We start from the raw sequence: 23,319 nt of genomic DNA on the forward strand, positions 1-23,319 counted from the left end.
AATAAGAAGGCTACAGTGGCCTCATTAAACCTTGCGAGAACAGTACCACGCTTAAATATTTGGCAGGGGATTAATAATTCACACCAAGGCAAATTTTCACAATAAATTCTGAAAATAATCATCACAGGATGCCCTAATTCTCTTATTCAATTATTGGATTTAAACTAAAAAAACATCGAGATTAATATAACATATTCAATTTAAACTAAATCGTGTCCAAGTAATAATAAAGTAGATCTAATGAACACGGGAAAATATAATCGAAAATGGTCACACTTCTAGCGTCAGGAACACCATTCCTCTTTCGTTTTTTTCTTTTCCTTATCTGCGGAGGAGAGAAGAGAGACCAGCCACCATTATGGATGCAATTCATTCTGAAAACTACTCATCATCTTCGTTCATTCTCTGCAAAAGGGTTTAATACAAATTTATAGAATGTATAGATGCATTTCAAACATAAGCATATCTACTTTAATACAGGATGTAAGGAAAAAACAGATACTAAACAAACTTGTTAAATAAAGGTCCATGACAATTAAGTCAGCTAGCTAGCTAGGCAACATCAATCTCACCTCAAGGACAGCATTAACTAGATCATCCCTGATCGTCTCGGGTGTAATCACACCAGTTCTTACCCCCTCTAATTTCGGCTCCAACCATTTCAACTTTGGTGCGTCAGGTGGATATTTTGTCGCTGCTATACCCAGCCAAAGTCTATATTTACCTTCAGCCAGCCTATTGGCCCATCTGCAAATTAGATAATCATTTATATAATCAATTTGTGAAGACTAATCAAGACGAAAAACCACTGACCAGCATTAGAGATGGATAGAAAAAATTTTACGATTTTAAATCCCGCATGGTCTTCCGAGCTCTCTTCTGCACGGCAGGCTGGGAGAGATACTAATTATTGTTATATTGGTTGGGAGAGAAAATAATAGTTGTTATATTTTCAGAACAATGAAAATTCCAACCCATATAATCGTTGATCAATGAACAAAATTGATTTTCCAAATTCCCAATCAAAATTAATATCAAAGGGAAAGCAAGAGAGACACAAGATTCAAAAAGGTAAGGAAAAATAGGGAGTGAAAAGCCATACATCCTTGCGTTTCCTGAATTCCAAAAATTTCACTTTACGTTCTCCTTGGTAGAAAAATCCTTTTGTCTTGAATCTGATTGCGTTTACAGGAAAACCAACTTCCATCGATCTTACTGAAGTTCCAAAAAATTCGGCGTGGTGAAGCGAGAAAGAGAAAATAGGGTTCTTGAAGGAAGAGAGAAAGTTAATATGTATGGAGTACAGTGTGAGAAACCCTGTAAATCCTTAAATATAATAGGAGAACAGGAAGGGAAATTAGGGTTGTTGAAGGCACTGCGGCTAGGGTTTTCTATCAGAAAAAAGTAAAATAAATACCGACGGCATCCTGTAGTTAGGGTTTTTTTCTTCCTGGTTCTTGTAAGGGTATTCTGGAAATTAGGGCAGCCGCACCAGTATTGATTGGTTGATAAGAATCGAGCCTTAATTTGGATTGAAAATCTATTAATTAATATATTTATATATATTTCAAAATAAAAATTATAAAAAGTTTCGGATTAGAAGTATTCCTTCAGATAAAGAAAAAAATTAGCCCAATAACTGTACCTACATTTTTTTTTTGGAATCAAAGAACGAACTTCTATCTATAAAGCGTTAGGTCAGGTGAGTACAATCAAAAGAGACCACATCTTGAATACATTCAGGAGTGTGATGGAACCATACTACATGTTGGTTGGCATCAAAGCCTATACTAGCTAATCTCTTGGCAACCCTATTACAAGAATGATGAGCATAACTCAGCTGCACTTGAGGAAGTAAGCCATAAACATGTATATATTGCACTCAATTTAAGAACACACCAATACAAATAATGTCTAAAGAGTAAAGAGCATAACACTAACCTGAAAAAGACATGCTTGATCTTCTCCTCTGAACAATCTGATGAAGGCAATCTCACTAATGGGGCAGAGAACTTGAGTGCTTGTAAGTGATTGTTAGAGCAGGGACCAAGGTCTATAAATAGGCGAAGAGGATTAGGTGCCTCCCATAAAGGTTTCCTAATCCTTTTACATTTAGGCCAACCTTATTCTTGTTCCATATGCAATTAGGTATACCTCATTAGCAAAATAACCTCTTAAATCAATACTGATAGCAATAGGAAATCCAACACGAATTGATTAACACTAGGAATGTCTATTTGCTTGTTCTGTAGTATGCAGCTTAGTTATTGTAATACTTGATGAATATTGATAGTCCACATTAAGTCTTACAGTAAGGCCATAGCACGCTTGATATCATCGATTAAGCCACCATTTAAGAGGAGAGAATGGTCCACACATGATGCTTCCGCAATTGCCTCTATGCAGTCACTTTCAATTACTGCAAACTGTATTTACATAGAGTTCAACAGATCAAGGCCAGCTCTGATTGCATATATATAACTCACATTGTTTTGGAGAGGCAGCGTGAGAAATTGACCGAGCGAAAGCAGCTACTACCTGCCCTGCAGTAGTTCGGATCACACCTCCAACGCCTCCTCGGGTTTGATTAGGGAGGTAAGCTGCATCCACGTTCAGCTTGAGGATTCTAGGAGTTGCAGGCTTCCAAAAGCTTCGAGGTTGTCGCTGCTTATGTCCGGGAGAGGTTCTAGCTTTCTGAAACTCAGTTAGCCATGTAAAGCAGCTCAAAACAATATCCTGGGCCGTTTGCTGTGAGCCACTTCACAACAAGTTATTCTTGTTCTTCCAAAGTGCCTAGAGAATCATCATTAGTTTGGCAAACACTTCACCACTTAAAGTAAGAGCACGATCAAGCATCTAGTCTTTGAAGTCCGAGATTGAAAGTAATTCATGTTCGAGATTAAAAGGAGGTACGGACAGGATATTTGAGGCCAGAGGACATTGACAGAAAAGATGAGATGTATCCTCCAATCCATGAGGACACAAAAGACAATGAACTTCTCCTTTGTAATCCTTGGTAAGTAATCGGTCTCTTGTAGCAAGTAGATTGTTGCATGCCCTCCATACACATATACTAACTTTGTCCGGGACCCTGGCCTTCCAAATACTACGCCATAATTCCTTGTAAGGATCTCCAGATGAAGTAGAAGCGAGCACGTGCTGCATTACCTCCTTCCTGGCAATCCAATAAGCACTCTTAACTGAGTAATAGCCTTTCTTTTCCAGACTCCAAACAAGTTTGTCAGGACTAGGGTTTCTACCTAGTGGAATACAAAGAATCTTCTCAGCAACATGGTTAGGAAACAAGTTATACACCACCGTGGATTCCCATTGTCGACTGGATGCATCAATGAGGTCTGCTACTTTGTTAAAACTGGTATTTTTCGGCCTTATCAAGGAGATTGGTATTGATAATGGGATCCATTTGTCATGCCATATGTTGACCCCAGTTCCATCTCCAATTTTCCATTGAACACCTGCTTTGAGAACTGCTCTTCCTTGCAGAATGCTTCTCCATGAGAATGATGGTGAATCTCCAAGTTTTGCTTCCCAGAATAAACAATGTGGAAAGTACTTGGCTTTGTACAGTCTGGCAATCAAAGATTCAGGATTGGAGTAATTCGCCAGCCCTGTTTAGCAAGCATGGCAATATTATATGCATAAAGATTTTTGAACCCCATACCTCCCTCTTGTTTGGTTTGGCACAATCTTTCCCAGCTCCTCCAATGAATTCTCGATATTTACTGGGACCATCCTTCCCAAAATGGGGATCAAGGTATGGTTTACTGCTATTACTTTTAGAATGATGAGTTATTCTGAATTTTTAGTAATAAGATATTTTCTGTTACTTTGCAATTTGATGCTAATGCTTTTGTTAGTGATTATACTTGTTACCCTCAGATAGTCCTTTAAATGAATTGATTATTTTCTTGTGTTTTGTTCCTTTCAAAATAGAAATGGATCAATGAGTGGCAAATTACTGACAGTTTCATTTCCTTGTGTTGTGTTGTTCTGCACATGGCAAGTATTTAATAGGCTACGCTCTTAGCATTGTAGTCAAGATTGATGACTAGCATTCAGGTTTTGAAAAGGTTCGTCATTTGTGAACTGATGCATAATGAATCTCGGGAAACTCAATTACACGGTAAAGTTGTTATTTTGTTCTTTGGTTTTATGCTAAAATGTGCACCCATCTGTTGAGTCTATTTTCTATTCAAAGTGTCGATTTTTCAATGGACTATAGACATAAGATGCTTTAACATGGAATTCTGCATATTGGTTGTGGATATTTGCCACTCATCTTATATGCCTTATAGTAATATTATGCCATTCTTTTTCTCTTGAATCTATTTCGTGTGTCTTACTTAGACATAACATATGCTCTTTTTAATACTTGTTTTTTTTGTGACAGAACAGATGCTCCACTTAATTTTTTGGTAGCTGTTGGTAATTTTAAATGTTCGTAAAGATTTTTTAAAAGGTCGAGTAAGGTATGTTAATACTAGCAGTTGCTTCGAATTTAGCTATTTGTTCGGATTCATGACTCTCGGTTACTATCACTTGTGCTTAATGTGTTTATGTTTTTGGTGTTTAACCCCTGATCTCTTGTGCTTATTTGGTGATAGCTACTCGATCATCATGCAAGTTCACAGTTCAAAATTTCAGAGAAGATTTTGTGTAGTTTGAATTAGGTGCAGTGTTTTGTATAGACATTAGATTGTTGTATGTACTCTTAAGGTATTAAACCTCATTGGGGTTGACAACTTGTAATAGGTATGATTGAACAATGTAATTTTTCCCTTAATATGAGGTATGAAGAAAGTATAAATTTCAGAAGCTGAATTTTATATCATGGATTATAAAAGGATTATTAAACATTTTCTCTTTTTATGTTTGAAAGCTAAGTCAATAACTATTCAACCCACCATTGGATTGGTGGTCCCCACAATATTAGAATAGTAAAGAAGCCATGAACAAATGAATACGAGGTAGATAAGTTGAAAGCAACCGGCCTACATTGCACTGACCCTGATAACAGTGGCTGCAGCATTGCTATGATAGTTGGACACGCTTATATGTGTCTTTTGAGGGTATTTTGTCACTAATGGTGTATGTGCCCTTTGCCCATGATTGTAGTAGTGCATCTTCTAGTGAATTATTCAATCATAACAATGAAATAAATAATTCTTTGGCCATAATGATCGATCCGCACAAGAATTTCATGGATTGATGAGAAAACCGTTTGCTTTTAATACAAATGACGTGGTTATCGCGTGTGAGCCCTAGACACATAAATAACGTGGTCGTTTACATTTGAGTTACGATATCAACGAGCTTTTTACTATTTTTTTCAAGGGGCTGTGACCACTTACCCAATTTTTGGCCAAAAATTGCCCACTTACTCCACCAAGAGTTTTTTAACCCCATTTACCCAATTTAACAGTGTTTGACAGTATTGCCCTCATTTTAATTAACAAATTACACTCATATCTCTCTCTCCTCCCCCTCATCGATTTCTCTCTTTCTCTTTCTCTAACCTCGTCTTAGGCTCTCTCTTTCTCTCTCTCTCTGAGCCACCACGCCCACCACTCCATCGTCGATGCCGGCGTCCACAGCAGCCGTTCTGTCCCACCGTCGGACCACTAGAGGATGACGCCATCTAATTCCACGATCCCAACCCCTCTGGACTTCGTCGGTTTTGTTCGTCAGATGTCCGGGAAGCTCCGAAGCTACACGCCGGAATCGGGTCTTGGCTTCACTTGCAGGTCTCGGACGACGTCAAAACTGTGGTCTATTGGGGGGTAATAGACAGATTATTGCCCCCCACTAATTTCTTAACTGTGGTTAATTAATCACTGAAATTAGAGTTTTGATAAGTCTTATGTTGTTTTGAGTTTATTAAAGTACAATAATCTGTCAATGATAGTTAAGTGAAGGGTTCTGACTTCGTATGAAGACATTATTTGGGGGCAGTAATGTGTCTACTGCCCCCCACTAAACCATTAAAACTTGCACCAGTTTCAAGGATTCACAGTGTATTGCACTTTACCACAAACAAAACCAAAATGATCATTTTATAATCAACAAGAGATGATTACTGTCTCCTAAGAAAGACATTATTGGGTGGCACTAATGTGTCTACTGCCCCCCAATAGACCATCAAACATTACACAGTTTCCTATGTTTCACAGATTATAGAAGTTATTCACACTCAAAACAACAGATAATGTCTAAAAACACACATTATGAGGGTCAATATTATGTCTACTGCCCCCCAGTAGACTGACACAAATCACACAATTTTTTTCATTTATCGACTACTGCAATTTAACACTACATTTACTTTAGAATAGCAGTTTTCAGTCCGTCAATAAATAAAGCAGTCATCATTGGCCCCCAATACAAAGTTTACTGGGGGGGCACTAATGTTACAACTTTTATGGTTACGACTGCACAATAGCAGATAGCAGTTTTCAGTCCCAGATAGCAATTTTCAGTCCATCGTCAATTCCTTCAGAAGGTCAAACTCGGCCTCGCCGAGCTTCTCAGCGACGAGGACCGTCTGCTTGGCGTTGAGCCTGGCAGTGGAGAGCACGACGACGAGTTTCTGCGCGGCGATGGCGAGAGCAGGCGTCGTGGGCAACCTGCTGGAGGGATGGAGGGAGGGAGAGAGAAATCCGATGTCGTCTGGAGAGAGAGAGAGAGAGAGAGAGAGAGAGAGAGAGAGAGAGAGAGAGAGAGAGAGAGAGAGAGAGAGAGAGAGAGAGAGAGAGAGAGAGAGAGAGGGGGAGGAGAGAGAAATCGGTGAGGGGGGGAGGGCAAAAAAATCCAAAAAATAAATAAAAAGAAGAAAAAAAGAATTAATTGGGTAAAGGGGAAATAATCCCTTAGAGTGTTTTGGGTAAACGGGTTAAAAAACAGTTAGTGGAGCAAGTGGGTAAATTTTAAGCTAAAATTAGGTAAATGAGCATTTTCCCTTTTTTCAATTCCCTTTTGCCTTCTCCAATTATTCTGTGATCCGGAATTATCATGTGACATTGTCGTGTGGTGGTCCGGACCAATCATATTACTCAAATTTGGTGGGGACTGTGTGTATGGAGGTGAAATATTTTTTTTAATTAAGATAACAAATCAGAAATAAGTATAAGACATGTGGATCAATGACATCAACCTAGACCACCTACCCTTGCAGCTTTTGATGGCTAGGCTTCTCGTGCATTGACCGTAGTTTTCTCTCTAATGTCCTAGTTTTCACAAGTTTGGGAAAGAGAGTTTCTATTAGGACCTCCAAATCTGCTCACTTGACCTTGCTCTATTATGAATTATTAAATGACATATATAACCTACTATAAAATGACTATTAAGGACAATAATTATACCCAAAAAAATTTATATTTATTTTATGTAGACTTTTCAATTCAATAATACTAGATTGTATTCCTTATTATTTTCCTTATCTATTTTCATTTTCCAATTTCACTACATACTCATTAAAGTATTCATATATATTTAATAATAATTAAAAATATGATTAAGATCATGTGACATAAAAATATATGATATATATGTTGAACACATATTGGTGAGGGAAAACAAAATAAATCCTCTTATGATTTATGACCTAAATCTAAAACAATCCATTATATTTGCAAAAAAAGAATAATAATAAATAATTAATCATGTGGTACAAAAAATACAGAAAATAAATAAATAAACATAAAAAAACGAATGAATTTTTTTTTATGGAATAAAAACAGATGATTTTTTTTTGCACAGCTAAAATAGAAAAAAAAATTTAAAAACTAATAGTTCATGGCATTTTCTTATTGATTAGACATTAATTTTTGAAACTCAAGTTTGATTAAGAAATGTATATTTAGTTAAGATTTATAGAATGATTAAATCATTGAAATGACTAAATTTTTTATTTTAAAGATAATAATTTGTTTACAAATTATATGAGTTGTTTTAGGGAATCAGAAATTGAGAGATAATCGCTGTGTATTCTGATTGATAATAGGGGCCTCTTTATATAGAGGATTACAATGCATAGAGTTAGAATCATACAAGGAAAGATAATCTCTAGATTCTTCTAATTGAACCCTATTACCACTAGGTCAAGTAACCTAGAGTTTGGATCAAACACAAATAGAGATATCCTTAAACACTCCCCATTGTGTTGTCCAAACGCGGTGCTTCTCTCGTTGCCTCGTTAAAAACCTTGCCGAGTAACAAAAACCCAGTGGGACAAAAAATAACCTCGGTCAAAGGGGAAAAAGAGCACAACACACCCTTCACGTTTCGAGGTGAACATGTAGACATCTCCCCCTGATGTCTGCGCCTCCCCCTGATGACTACGATCATGGGAGTTCAGATAATTTCCGCAAGCCAATTCTTGCCACATGTTTCTCGAACGTGGATTTGGGCAATGACTTAGTAAACAAGTCTGCCTTACTGTCCTCAGATTGAATCTAGTTCACTTTGATCTCGAGGAGAGTCTGTTGTTGCTGATTATGCTTGGTGTTATCGCTTTTGATGTAACCTTGCCTCATTTGTTCAAAACAAGCAGCATTATCCTAAATGCTCGTAGGCTCATCTGTGGTAGACTTCAAACCACAATTGCTTCGAACATGCGTAATTATGGATCCAATCCATATACATTCACGAACCACTTCGTGAAGAGCAATGATCTCTGCATTGTTCGAAGATATAGCGACTACGGTCTATTCTGTAGACCTCCAAGATATCACGGTCTTTTCCCATGGTGAACACTTAACCGGATTGGGAATGACCTTTGTGTGGGTCAGAAAGATACCCAACATCAGCAAAACCTTCCAAAACACATGTCGTTTTGGGATGGGGATAATGGACGCAGGCCAGTGTTGGCGGCGTTCCTGGTGTGTGATGGGTCCGAATCCATCATCTTTTTGTAGGGATAGAACAAGCCCATATCACTCATACATCTCAAGTATTGAAAGATATCTTTTACACCAATCCAATGGCGTCGCGTTGGCGCAGAGCTATATCTAGCTAACAAGTTCACAACATATGAGATGTCCGGTCTTGTGCATTGGGATAAGTACAATAATGCGCCTATTGTACTAAGTAAGGCACTTCTGCATCTAGCACATCTTCGTCATCATCCTTTCGACGAAGAGGATCATTTTCAGGATCAAGACTACGGACGATCATGTGGGTGCTTGAAGGCTTGACCTTGTCAAAATGCCTAAGCATCTATCGACACGATGCTCAAGTTCTAAACCGAGATATAATCGTGTTCTCCCAAAATCCTTCATCTCAAACTCGGATTTCAAGTGTTCAGCGGTTTCCCTTAACTCTTTAAGGGCTTCTAATGAAGATCAAGTCTAACATGAACCCACGATAGAATCCGAAACTTGTCATAGAAACGCGTGGGCATATCCTTTCCTAATCAAGTAGTCACTTTAGTGAGCGTTTCAATCTTATTGTAAACGTGCTCCATGGTCTAGAGCCACTTGACTTGGGTAAATGAAGTTCATCATGAACCTTCATGTATATTCCGTATCTAGATCCCTATAGAGATACGTAGTGACCATATTTGTAAGCTGCATGTTCAGTTATTCGGAAACTACCAAACTGACAAGGTAGTGGAGTGCAATGACATCCATTACGAGAGAATATGTCTCATCGTAGTCGATTCCAGGGCGTTTTGTGAGAAGCCTTGCGCCATAAGGCGAGATTGCCATCTCTTTTTCTCATCACGCTTTCTAACGAAGACCCATTAGTCAACATGTTCTATGTTAGGAGGTGTTGGCATCTCTAACTCGAAAACCTTCCTCTTCGTTAGAGAATCCATCTTAACCTGGATCGCATCTTTCCATTTAGGCCAAATTTCTCTACGTTGGCATTCATTAATCAACGGAGCGTGGTTCGATATCATTAGACTCAACAAACTCATGCGCAACGAAATGCACAACTACATCATCAATTATGATAGAGTTTCTATCCCACGTCTCATGTACACTAGTGTAAGTTTCATAGAGCTCTATATTCTTAGGAATAGGTTCTGACGTTGAGGCGTCCCCCAACGATAACCATAACCCGAAAGATACTCATGAGACTGATTTTGAGTCTTGATGATCAAAGGATTGGAATGTGCCAAAGTATCCTTCGAACCCACGGGCGTCCCACGCATCCTGGCTGGGGCCATGGCCTGTAACGCCAGAGTGCCACTCTCTTTGGCATTGGTGCCATGCCTACCTCCGTGTAGGGTGGCGCTACGTCCTCTAGTAGGGACGTCCTTCCTTGTAGGCATGTTTGCATCATATTTGTGTGATCTCGTCACTTTGATAGGGATCAAGATGAGACATAGTGGGGACAGACCACGACAATTCCTGTCGTTCCTGTTGAACATCTGTGTTCTTATCTCCCCCGAACGACAGGAAGACTGTCTCATCAAAGTGACAACCCACAAATCTAGCGGTAATGAGATTGCCTTGCAAGGGCATTAAGTGGCAGACGATTGTTGGAGTCTCAAATCCAACGTAGTTGCCCATTCGTCTGTAAGGACCCATCATAGAGCGCTGTGGCAGCGCAATTGGCACATAAATGGCGCACTCAAATATGCGTAAGTACGATATTTGTACCCAGTCACTAGCTGTAACGCAGAGGTACATTGAGTGGCTGTGGGTTGTAGACGAATTAGCATAGCTATATGCGATATTGCATTACCCCAAGCGGATATAAGGAGATTGGTGCACATTACCAATGTCCGGACTATCATCGTAGTCGTTTCCGCAAGACCATTTGGGTGTGTAAATGGGAATGTGATATCCAACATCAAGCCCATTGCAATATCCATCGAAAGTCTTTCGATGTAAACTCTCTAGCATAGTCAAATCCAATTGACTGAATAAGATGATCTGGGGAGAGAGCCCGTTGTCATATGATGTGTGCTAGGAGTATAGTGTAAGCAGCATTGATAGGTGGACAATGGCACAACACGTGACCAGCGTGTTTGCGTGTCAACCAATATCATGAAATATTTAAGCGTCTGCAAGTTGGTTGAATCAATCCACAAAATCCCTACGGATTCTTTGTAAGAACAGAATGAGTATTGTCATATCCTTTGCATAGGACGGTCTCAGTCCTAATTTCCCTAAGGAACGGGCTTTGTAAAATCAGCGAGAGGCCTTAGAAGCAACCATTGAGTATTTTGGTTAGGCCTGAGCGTCTAAAACGCTATTTGAAGCAAGTTGGTGATTGCAGCATCACCTTGGGCGCCAGCACCATGATGGACGCCATCCATGGAGTCATGGATAGGGACTGCGCCAGCCCTAAGCTGGTGGTGGACAGAGGCAGTGCCCTAGGCAGCAGCGTCGGTCACACTTAGTCCAGGAATCAACTTTTGATTCATGCTTCATTTCGCTCGAGAGAAAGGATGTCCATGTGAAGTCTTTGTAGACGGATCATCATATCATGACTAGGATGATCTATCCTGTCGTGACAAAGCCAATATGTGTCTAAATCCAAGTGATCTTCTCTCATAACTTTTATTGGATTAATAGCTCAAATAGTGACATAGAGTCCACTAGAGAGACACATAAACTTCTCTAAGATGCGTCTTTGTTCGCAATCATTAAAGGTATTGCAAAGGAACTCATTTTCGTTCTCTACATGCATTTTCGCATGGAATTCGTTGGCTATTCATAGGTACGATTTGCCCTAAGAGCGTAGAGAGTTTCTGTGACAGCTGTAATCAAGGTGCCATTTGGCAAGTGGAACTTGGGCTATTCCATGTCCTTGAATTAATATTGATGGCCCAGCCATCGTAGTCTCAAAGTAATATGCTTAGAATCAAAATTGAGTCATAATGAAAAGAATTCAAAATTTTATTCATAAGCCAACACAGTACATCATTGTTTCTTTGATCAAAGAAAATCTAATCCAATAAAAAGTAATATGGCAATCGCCTACATCTCTTGGAAAATAAAAAGACTTAATCAAAATCGCCAGTTTCTGGGTCTTGATCCTTGTAGTCTTCCACCCTTAGATCTAGATCGCCATCTTGATCTTGTTGTTCCATGTAATTTGCTTCCCTTACTTCACGATATGTCTTATATGCGTTTGCAACATTCTGGGGTGCTGTACATGCTTTGGCCCAATGTTCAGTTGATCCACATCGAAAACAAACATCATTATGGTCAGGCTCCCTTGATCGAGGCACCATTGGGGCGCGATTTGGACGACCTATCCTCTTGGTGGCGTTACCATCATGGTCGGAGGCTCCGCCTCTCTCTCTCTTCACACGTTGACCTCCACGGTTCCGTGCACGCCTCTCTTGGCGATTTTCTTCCTCTTTAGGGTGAACATATGGACCAGAATGTCCAGAATTGTCCCTACTCTTAGGGTTTCGCTCCTTGCGTCCTCCATTGGGGGCACGACTATAGTTAGACTCCGGAATAGGCTTAGTTCCCACGGGTCTAGCATTATAGTTCTTCACAAGAATATTGTCGTGCTTTTCAGCTACGTTCATGGCGCCAATGAGCTCATGAAACCTTGTGATACGTCCTGCATTTACATCAATCCGATAATTCTTTGAAATCATCAGTGCAGAGACGGGGAAGGTAGAGAGAGTCTTCTCGATCAACATCGTATCAGTTATGGCTTGGCCACAAAACTCCATTAGAGACTTGATACGAAGAGCTTCCGAGATATAATCAAGCACAGACTTGAAATCACAAAAGCGGAGGCTATGCCATCGTACTTCTAAATCAGGAAGCAGGGAGTCACGAACGTTGCCAAATCGCTGCTCAAGTTCTACCCATAGCCTTCTTGGGTCTTCCTCACTGAGGTATTCATTTTGGAGCGCGTCATTCATGTGCCTTGTCATGAGAATTATGGCTTTAGCTTGTTTTTCTTCAAAAGCAGTAGCTTGCTCAATAGAGAGCACGTTCTGACTAGGCTCTTGGATGGCTTCCAGAAGTCCATCAGCCTTAAGATGTTGGCGCACATCTCGGACCCATCTATGGTATCCTGCGCTAGTTGTCTCTAGTGGAACAAAGTTCAACTTTTTCAGGTAACTCATCCTGAAAAACAACACAAAATTAGGGTTAGTTTCGGAGCGAAAAAGGCTACCACGAAAAACTATTAAATTTCTGAGCGTAGTCGCTTCCAAGAAATTAGGGATTTTCTTAGTGTAGTCGCTTCCAAGAAAATCCGATTCCAAGAGGGGTTTTGGATTAGATTGAAACAACGATGTATGTGGTCGATCGTTTTCTTCTCAACAAACTCTAAGTTTGGAGAACTCTACAAGCTCCAAGCTTGGAGTGAGCACGAACCCCCACAGTTCGGCTTTTGGTCTCCCCTATGAAGAAGAAAGGGGGGTAGAAGAAGGGATGTTGGAAGTCCCCGAGAAAAGAAGAAGAAATTGAAAAACTTCAAAAAAAAGGGGAACTTTTAGAAAAGTTTACCTTGAAAAATTGCCGGAAATCTTGACCGAAAAGTTGGCCAGAAAAATGTCGCCGGAATGTTGCTGCAGATGCCGGGAAGTTACTGTAGATGACCGGAAAGTCGCCGGAAAAGTGGCAGGAAGTTGGCCGGAAAGTGGTAGGAAAAGTGTTGACCGGCGTTGATTGACCGTTGACTGGGGTGATGACGTGGCAGATCGGAGCTGACGTGGCAGGGCTGACTGGATGCTGAAGTGTGCTGACTGTGTGCCTGCGTGGATGCTGGCGAGGCAGCTGACGTCAGTGGGCCGCGTTGCTGGGCTTCGGGCTGCAGGGCTTCTGGGCCTTGGACTTCTGCTTCTGGGCCTTGGGCTGAGATCTGGGCCTAGGGCTGACCGGAGGTTGACGTTGACTGAAGCACAGGTTCAGGCGGCGGTTCGGTGGTTCAGGCGGCTGGTTCACGTGGTTCTAGGCCGGTTCCGGTGGTGATTTTTCAGCTCTGGTGATCTGGGGTCCGGCTGCAGCTGCTGGTGAAGTTTGGTAGCAGTAGGCAGGGAGGAAAGCTTCGATCCGGGCAGAGGGACTTTCGCTACTTCCGGTGGCTGGTTTGGTGGTTTTCCGGCCGGTTCTGGGGGTGGGGCCGCCGGTTCTGGAATCCTGGAGTTGAGATCTTCAAGGTGGGCGGCAGTGGTTTCTGGGATTTGTAGGCTACGAATTTAGGATTTCAGGGTTAGGGCTTCGTGCTGATAACCTGTTTTAGGGAATCAGAAATTGAGAGATAATCGCTGTGTATTCTCATTGATAATAGGGGCCTCTTTATATAGAGGATTACAATGAATAGAGTTAGAATCATACAAGGAAAGATAATCTCTAGATTCTTCTAATTGAACCTATTACCACTAGGTCAAGTAACCTAGAGTTTGGATCAAACACAAATAGAGATATCCTTAAACATGAGTAAGATTATTTGAGGAAGTTTAGTGAGGTTTAGTGAGTAAATTTAGTATTTGAAAATTTGATAAGAGGTGTAAAAAGCATAGAGGTCAAGTGAGTAAATTTGGAGGTTCCAATAGAAAAACTTTTTGGGAAATTGTCCTATTGTAGCAGCCAAAAAAAAAATTCCAAATCCATAAAGAAAAAGATACGAAGCTCTTTCTTTCTCAACAGGATCTAAACCTCAAATGTCTTAATTAGATCATGTATTATGTCATTGGGTGAGTTATAACTTGCATTTTTAAACTTGGATGAATTCGTGAACTTAGTATGATTGAGGTCATGCTATGTTCTTTCAAACTTTTTTGAACTTTGCTATTAAGTAAAATGTTGGCTTGATTCTTCTGTTCATGGTAATATTTTGAGATGAGATAATCCCTCCTGCTATTTTATGGTTTAGAGGAGAGGCTGCGCTACAACATATAATAAAGATCACAGCACTGAATTCATGTTTCCTCAAGAGACTATCACTAGTGGCGGATCCAGGATTGGAACCTTGGACCGGCTGGATTTCTTAAACAAAAAAAAAAATTATATATATATATATATATATATATATATATTATGGAGAATCTCAACAGTGTGAGAGAATTTTATAAATTTTAAAAAAAAGCTAGTCAGGGGGGGACATAGTGAGTCTTACCCCTCAAATGCATATCTATACAAAACTAAAAAACAAAATCAACAATCACCTAGTCAGAAACCACATTTGAACTTGAAGACTCAACATTTGTTCTTTTAAACCATGCATGTGTCAATGAATTTTGATCGCTTCGGTTTTGGCTCATGATTTGACATTTTACTCTAAGTCTCTAACACCTATAAATTAAGAAATTAATTTTTAATAAACTACTTTTCATAATAACTAATTTAACAAAAATAAAAGCCACAATATAAGCCACAATTTTATATGCATAATGAAAAGAAAAGAAAAAAATACCTTGGAAAGCATTAGATTGTAGCTACTCTAATAATGGAGTCCAGAAGACGAAGAGTACTTCCATCCTGGGATCTTGCAGAAGATCATACATATATGCACACATGAACAAGAAATTAAACCAAAGAAACCCCAAGAAAGCAGCGAATCTTGAAGTAGAAAAGGTGCAAATCTTCAAGTCACCGAATCAGCCCACAAATCTAACTCAAATTCCAAGAAATTGAAACCGAAGACGAATCCTTCACAAGACGAATCATCCTGACTATAGCCTACCTGATTTCCAGTCTGCAACCTTCATTCTTCAATCCACGAAAGTTTCAATCCAAATATCCAATACAGCCTACGAAATTGAATTTCACATCAATCCTTAACCCTAAAAATTGCCCCAAATTGGATTGATTCAATTAAACAAAATTGAACTTGATCAGTTCATCAGTTGATCTCTGACTCTTTAAGAGAAGTGGAGAAGGGAGAACCGGCTGAGCCACAGGCGGCGAGAGGATGAGGAAGTGGGAGAGAGTGAGACTGTGAGAGACGATTGCCATAGACCCATAGTCGATGAGTGGACTAGTGGAGTCGGGAGAGCCGGCTGAGCCGCAGGCGGCAAGAGGAGGAGGAAGTGGGAGAGAGTGACTGAGTGAGACTCAAAGACTGTGACTCTGTGAGAGAGTGTGAGAGACGATAGACGATTCACAATTCACTGGAGATGAGAGGTGACCCGTAGTCGATGTCGATGAGTGGAGTGGGGAGTTAGTTCGGGTCGGCTACTGCGGGCTGGACAAACCCAATTAAAAAAAATGCATACATCTAATTGTTTTTTGGGCTTCAAAATCTCGGACAGGCTCGAGCCCGTCCTAGTCTATGCATGTATCCACTACTGACTATCACTGGATATCGAAAAGCATAATGACCATCTTATACTTTCATATTAAAACTATTGCACTTACACTACAGTTGCAAGATTGAGTGTCTGTTGTGTTCAGTCCCCGTCTATCTAGTTATTCAGGGGTGTGTAATGTTGTTCTCTCTCTCTCTCTCTCTCTCTCTCTCTCTCTCCCTCCCTCCCTCCCTCCCTCCCTCTCAAAAACCAGTCCCCCTCCTCCTCCTCTCTTGTGAGTTGGGGGCACCCTCTCTTGTTCAGGTTTTGTCCTAGTTTCCTTGTTTTCTTGATTACTCCCTTGTTTTGTGTACTGTCTTGCTCTCAATTCATCTCCCTTGATTCTCTCACAATTTCTGTGGTGATGTTACATCCTTTTTGTGTGATTTTGCTGACTTATGTTTAGTTCTAGAGGACCTGGTTCCTCCTTTTTTACCGACTATCTCAAAAAAAATTTAGATCCGGAAACCTCCATGATTTTCCTTACTCATCATTATCTTACATCAACTTTCCTCCATCTGCCAAATACCTGCTCCATGAAAGTTTTCATGGCTACCTATTAAAAGTGAGAGACACTTACCTGGAGGAGTATCAGTGCTCACACCCCATTTACCATTGGATTTGTTTTTTTTTTTTGCTATTGGCTTCTATCCCATTTATGTGGCTTTGGTTCCTTCCCGAATTGAGTCTCTCTAGCGGAGTAGAGAAAGTTAATATGTGGTTTTGTTTCCAATTACTCGTTCTCTTAAATCTTAGTTTTGACTGGATCTGTGTTTTGGGATTTTACTGGCAGTGGTTATTCGAATATCATCCCCTTGGCATGGCACTTCTCGCAACCTTTTGGCTCTGACCAGCGGCTGCATGGGACTGCTTTTGCGGCACTGTGCTAGTAGTGTAGGAGATATAATATTATTTAATTTTTAGGGTTACACTCTTTTGTCCTATCCATATGAATTTGGATTGAGCTATAATTTTCCTTACTGGGTTTGTTTGTAATTGGACCTTGTTTTCAGCTCCTCTCATTGGGTTTACTCCAACATCATTGTATGTTTCAGTTTTGCTTTTCTGTCACTATACTTCTTGAGTTCAATTTGGAATTTTACTCAAGGTTGTATGAATTTGTTATATTAGATTGATCCTGCTGACTTTAATAGTGTGACCGTCTCCAAATAATACCCTATCTATTGGGTATATCCATGTGTGTGTGTGTGTATATATATATATATATATATATATATAGCGCAGTTCCGCTCTGAAATTAAAGTGTGAACATCAAGTTTTAGGTAGCTTTTCGATCGCATATCCATATCTTGACCGTTCAGTTTTTAGGTACTAGTGTATAGATCATCTCTGCAAATTTTCAGCCAAATTGATGATCGTTAAGAAATTTAGATTTTAAAAAAATTAAACATTAGAAATTTAGATTTTAAAAAATTTAAACGTTAGAAGTACTTCCTTCTTTTTTCTTTTCTTTTTTTGAAAGGGGAAGTTGGGAGTACTTTAAATATCAACTCAATGCAGGAAATAGATATATTGTAGAGAATCAATCACCAGCAAATTAAATTTGTATCATGGATCATCACATTACCGCTACAACGAATAGGTAGCAACAGTGGCGGACGCACGTTGGGACGAGTGGGGGCTGCTGCCCCCAGTGAATTTTTTTCATTTGCTCAACAGCTTCATATATATATATATATATATATATATATATATATATATATACTATATATATACTATGTTCATCGGTTTTGCCCCCAGAAGAAGAGGAATATATATGCTGCCCCATGACTTGATTATTGCGTAATCTGCTGTCTCACAGAGTCACAACAATGCAATTAAACAAAGGAAACTTACACGTGTAAATTTATGCAACCATTTGACTTGTCTACAAGTCGCAAGTCTTTCTCTTCTTAATTTTATATTTCTACTTTATAAGAGTTTCACATGTGCATGATTTCATAATTAATCAGTTTTAACTTTTTTTTTTATGAACTACATGATGATTACTAACATTAAATTGTAATAAGGTGGGGTGGTAAGTCTTTGGTCTCTCATTTGAGAGGTCAGGAGTCTGAGCTCTATCAAAGGTAACAGTGGGTTTCTTTTTAATGCATGATGATTTTGTATTTTCATTTTTTTGTTTTGCTAGGAAATATAGTAAGTGTACTTTATGGTAAATAGATAGAAATAAAATATTTGTCAAGAAATATATTGATTTAAAGTTAGTTTATGTGTTAGGAAGTTAGAATATGTATTCATTGAAAATATTATCCATGTCGAAAGATTGAAAAATTATGTTTCATTCATTGTAGTATTTTATATTTGTTTGTTCAATATTTTTTTTTTGCCCCCACTCACAAAAATTTCTGCGTCCGCCACCGGGTAGCAATGGTGCTGCGAGACTAGATATAACTTTTTGAAGATATAGGACTAGGAATATGAAAGATCCTTTTTCGGGAAATTTTTCTCTTGTAATCTTCTAGTAAAGTTTGTGTCACTTGCTTCTAGTAAAGTTTTCAACAATAACAATATGATTTCTGTGGCCGAAATGGTCCACAAAAAAAATTCAAGGAGTGATGATCAGAAAACCTTTTGGTTTAAATCAGAAACAACGACGTGGTTGTTGGGTGTGAGCTCTAGGGAGATAAATAACGTAGGTACATGAAATTCGATTTAAAAAAGAATGTCAATTTTACATAACTCTTGGCTCGATCATCAGTTTATGAATCACGACGCATAATATATTAAAACAAATTAAACATAATCTTCGAGGGGGAAAAATCTGGTGTAATTTTTCTGAGAATATTTTGTATTTGCGATACATAATGGGCGGGTCTAAAGTGAACCATTAACACCTCTCTAGGGGTGAGCTTTTTGGACCACATTTCATCATGCAGGTAAATTAATTACAATGAAAATAAAGTTGTTCTTCAGATCCGAGATTCCTATTGTATCAAGGTTACAACACTCGTTCTATCCTATTATGCCCGGGAGAAGCCTTCTTTTTCCTGCTGACTTAAGACCATTCTTTTCCTTCTCTTACGAAACCCATTAAAATCAGGAATTGTAACATTCCAGATTTTCTATGGAAATGGTCTCTTACATTTTCTCCTTTCCCTAATTCTCTTAGAACCCCGTTGAAATCAGCAATAATAACATTCAGGTTCTCCGTGGAAAGACGACTTCACGCTATATAAATAAGGAGTTCTATCTACAGCACCAAAATCAACAGCAATCGGTTCTTTCTTCCTCTCAAGTCTCAACTCAGCGTTTAATATTGTAGAGTTATGATGGCAACCCCGTTGCGGAAGAGCAAGCCAATAACTCCTGCTTCTTCTTCTTCTCAAAAAAAAAAAACTCCTGCTTCTTCTTTCCCAGCTTGTAAACTGGCTCGGCGATGTCGACGTCTAGCTAAGATAGCCTCACCTTTCTTAGATTTTCTACGTAGAGAACCTTATAGAGATGAAGAACCTGCTATTCCGTCCCCAGTTGCTAAACTAGTAGTGGACAGGAAATGTCGACGCTTATATAAGATGGTTAACAAACAGAAGATCTTCGAGCTAGAGTACTTGTTTATAGAAGTGCAGAACTTGCTTCTCCTCCCCCAACTAAGGATGATAAAAAACCTATTTGTCCTTCCCCTGCTGATACACTGGCTTGGCGACTCCTAGCTAAGAAAGCTAAGAAACAAGTATCTCATATGCTTAAAATACTTCTAAAAGAAAAAATTCAAGAAAAAGAAGGTTCTCCACCTATAAATAGGCAACTTTTTAAAGATGAAGAAGAAAATCATGGTACATCTGAAGCTTATGCAGAAAAAGGTTCTCCAACCATAAATAGACAACTTTTTAAAGATGACGAAGAAAATTTTGGTACAGCTGAAGGTTATGAAGGAGAAGGTTCTCGATCTGTAGGTGCAGCTGAAGCTAATAAAGAAGATCTTCATTATGGAAAACTTTCCAAGGATGAAGAAGAAAATCAAGGAGCAGCTGAAGCTAATAAAGAAGCAGATCTTCAATCTAGAGGACTTTCAAACGTTGAAGAAGAAAATCAAGATACACTACTTGAACAACGTATACACCAAGAACTCCAAAGTGTGATCAACAAAGACCTTCTCTTTAAAGAGCTCGTCAAGTCACCGCAAACCATCGTCAAAGATATCAGGACGTACATCAAAAGTTACCGTCAGACTTCAGGCTTTGAGATCAGCACTTGCAACGACAAGATCCTTCAGGTTGTATACAAGAACAGTGAGCAAGTACTTTCGGAAATTGGTAAATTGAAAGCATTTGCTCGTAGTAATGATAACACCTTCCCGGTGCCATCAAGGGCTGATGCCAACCAAAAATACAACTTCGAGCTCGACCGCCATGTGCTAGAAAAGGAGGATGCACAAAGAAAAAGAAAGAATTAACACAAGTTTGAAGTCCTCGACGCTCTTCTCACTATCATTTACGAGTTGTGTATGAGGGAGATAACCACGGAAATTCGTACGGTCTATTACCGAAATCCTGAACTCTTCAAAAGTCGAGACAAGGTCAGTGCAGCCATTGACGATCTATGCTGTATGATTGGCTGCACTAGATCTAGCCTTCATGTCTATGCAAGTGAAAAGGGTATTGTTTTCGGTAATATTTCTTTCAGTGTGGGAAATCAGCGGTATAACTGTACTACCGGCGGCATTAAAGGAACACCGATCCCGTCAAAGACCGATAAGATTAAAAGTATGAAAAATAAGGATGCACTATTTATATTAGTCGTGAAGAAAGAGACAGTATTTCAACGATTGGTCGAGGACGGATTTTGCAGAAAGTATCGCTGCATCTTAATAACAGCAAAAGGCATGCCAGACGTCGCAAGCAGATTCTTTTTGAGAAAAATGTGGAGTGAGTTTCAGCTTCCTGTGTTTGCACTCGTGGACTTCGATCCATATGGATTGAAGATTCTTTCCGTCTTCCGTAATGGGTCGAAGAACATGTCGTTTGATAGTGAGAATCTCACCACACCAGATATTAAGTTGATAGGTATGCTGCACAAGGATATAGAAAGATATCAAATACGTGAAGATCTTAAGTTGAAGATGACTGATTTTGATATAAAGACTGCAAAATCATTGTTGAAGAAACCATATATTAGTGAGGAAGAAAAGGAGGGGCTGCGGTATATGTTGGACAACGGAATAAAGTGTGAAGTCGAAGCTTGGTATTCTCATGGCATTGAATTTTTGTCGAAGGTAGTTTTGCCCCTAAAGATTCAGAGCATGGTTGTTCCCGGCCAGCCAAGTGCTTGATAGACTACAGATAAGTAATGTAGGTTGTTCTGGTTTCATCTAGAATAAAATACAGATGTTAGTGGTAAACTATTTTTTTCTTATATCGGTCTGTTCATAACTTTAATGGATTTTTCAAACAGATGTATAGCGCAAAATTATCTATTGTCTCTTACTCTCTTGTCTATTCATCCAGACTCCCCTTTACAAACTGTTTTCAAATTTTGTTTTATATTGGAACAATGCTTCATTCATTGGAGAAACTTAAACAATTGAAGAAACTTAAACTTACAAATAAGGGCCTGTAGTAGCCGTCATTTCAACCCAAAAAGAAATAAAATAGAAGAACTCCCTCAAAACAAGGGCTATTTGAAACCAGCAAGAGGTCTTGGCCGATATGCTGTGAGATGATGATTAATTGTCAAGATATTGTGAAGGATCAGAATTCCTCTAGGAATGGATAACTTATCTTAAGATTGCTGCAAAATTAAAGAGATCATAAGGAATTTGATAGCTAAATTTATAAGCTATTGATTTTCCTTATTCTCCTGCAAATATGTCAATCGTAGTATAGAGAAATAAGGGTCTCCTGCAGAGGATTAAGTTAAACTAAAAGCTTCAACAAAAGTCACAAAATGTGACTGCAGTTCCTACTGAACAGCAGTCGAAAAACAAACTAAAATCCTAACCAAAACAACCCAGAAAAATATAAAAATTTACAGAGATGTACTAAACACACAAGGCGTCCAGCACACAAAATTTGGGAATTTTTGGAGTTCGTTTACTATGAGAATAAAATACGTCAAAACAGAGAACAGAAAGAAAAACGAAACTGAGACAGATTTGAGATTGGTTGATATCAAGATGATGAAACTAGCTAGGAAGGAAGTATCCACCTCCAACAATCACACACAACACACTTTGTCCAATTTACTTCCAATTAACTTAGTTAAAGATACTCAGATTGGCTCGGTACGCTTGAACACAACCTATTACTCTTTCTTACTTTGTACGCTAGGCAGGAAGTGCTCTACACCTAGACTATTCCCAAGCAATGCAACCTAAAGGTACGCTTATTAGATTAAACATGCAGAGATCATTAAGTTTGAAAAGAGTTTGAGCAATTACTAGGTATCGCAATTAACTTAGAGCCTTGCTAAACCTAGGGTTTTGTTTACTTGCTAGTGAAAACTACCAATTACTTCTCTAGACAATTTGAGGAATCCAGCTATTGATCCAGGCATCAAACAATCAAAGTATTAGAACCCTAGCATGCATACTAAGTAGGCCTCCAAAGCACACAAACATAGAATTCATCAATGAGAAATTGGTAAACAAAACCTCAACTTTATTAATTGGAAAACAAATTGAATGTCAAAGCATGTTATGGATCATGTCTAGGGGTTTCAATTGCCCCCTAACTACTGGAAATTTAGTTACACATAATGGAATCAAAAACACAAAATAATGAAAAAGGGAGGAAGAAGAAGAGAGATAGAGCTGCTGCAGATTGATCTCCTTTTATATGCTTGGAGGTTAGGAAATCCAAAACTTAAAAGAATTAGGGTTCACGTGCTTAGGTGGAGTTTTCCTATTGGCTCTTGAACTTGATGACTTATTCTAACCATTCACATCATGCCATTTGTCCATCATAAGTCAGAATATGAAGCACAAACTCGTCCTCGGGCTTCTTGGTGTGATTTGGGCCTCGAAACATAAATTCCCGTCCAACCTCAGATTCACGCTCAGCCTGACCTTCTTGTACTAAATCGGCCATAACTTTCTCTAGAAAAATGATATTGATGAGCCGTAG

General features: G+C 39.1%; 2 protein-coding genes across 2 annotated transcripts; one reads left to right on the plus strand and one right to left on the minus strand.

Annotated features, from left to right (window-relative positions):
* Window positions 1-135: 135 nt before the first annotated feature.
* LOC121049001 lies at window positions 136-1,468 on the minus strand. The gene is made up of 4 exons (XM_040505389.1): window positions 1,103-1,468; window positions 845-891; window positions 573-747; window positions 136-405 (listed from the first exon to the last, which is right to left on the minus strand). The coding sequence occupies exons 1-4, from the start codon at window positions 1,205-1,207 to the stop codon at window positions 382-384; spliced, it is 351 nt and encodes a 116-aa protein (XP_040361323.1). The 5' UTR covers window positions 1,208-1,468; the 3' UTR covers window positions 136-381.
* Window positions 1,469-20,702: 19,234 nt separating this feature from the next.
* Window positions 20,703-21,527, plus strand: LOC112203011 (DNA topoisomerase 6 subunit A3). Its single transcript, XM_024344042.1, has one exon. It carries the CDS (start codon window positions 20,703-20,705, stop codon window positions 21,525-21,527), a length of 825 nt encoding a protein of 274 aa, XP_024199810.1.
* The last annotated feature ends 1,792 nt before the right edge of the window (window positions 21,528-23,319 follow it).

This window comes from Rosa chinensis, chromosome 5 (genome assembly GCF_002994745.2).
Source record: "Rosa chinensis cultivar Old Blush chromosome 5, RchiOBHm-V2, whole genome shotgun sequence".
Lineage (NCBI taxonomy): Eukaryota > Viridiplantae > Streptophyta > Magnoliopsida > Rosales > Rosaceae > Rosa > Rosa chinensis.

Bases quoted from the DNA above. Each gene is read 5' to 3' on its own strand.
- LOC112203011 (XM_024344042.1), top strand. From the start codon at position 20,703: ATGAGGGAGATAACCACGGAAATTCGTACGGTCTATTACCGAAATCCT.
- LOC121049001 (XM_040505389.1), bottom strand. From the start codon at position 1,207: ATGGAAGTTGGTTTTCCTGTAAACGCAATCAGATTCAAGACAAAAGGA. The intron at 748-844 runs GTAAAATTTTTT...TCTAATTTGCAG, and splicing joins ACCATGCGGGATTTAAAATC to ATGGGCCAATAGGCTGGCTG. The intron at 406-572 runs GTGAGATTGATG...ACCCTTTTGCAG, and splicing joins TAGTTAATGCTGTCCTTGAG to AGAATGAACGAAGATGATGA.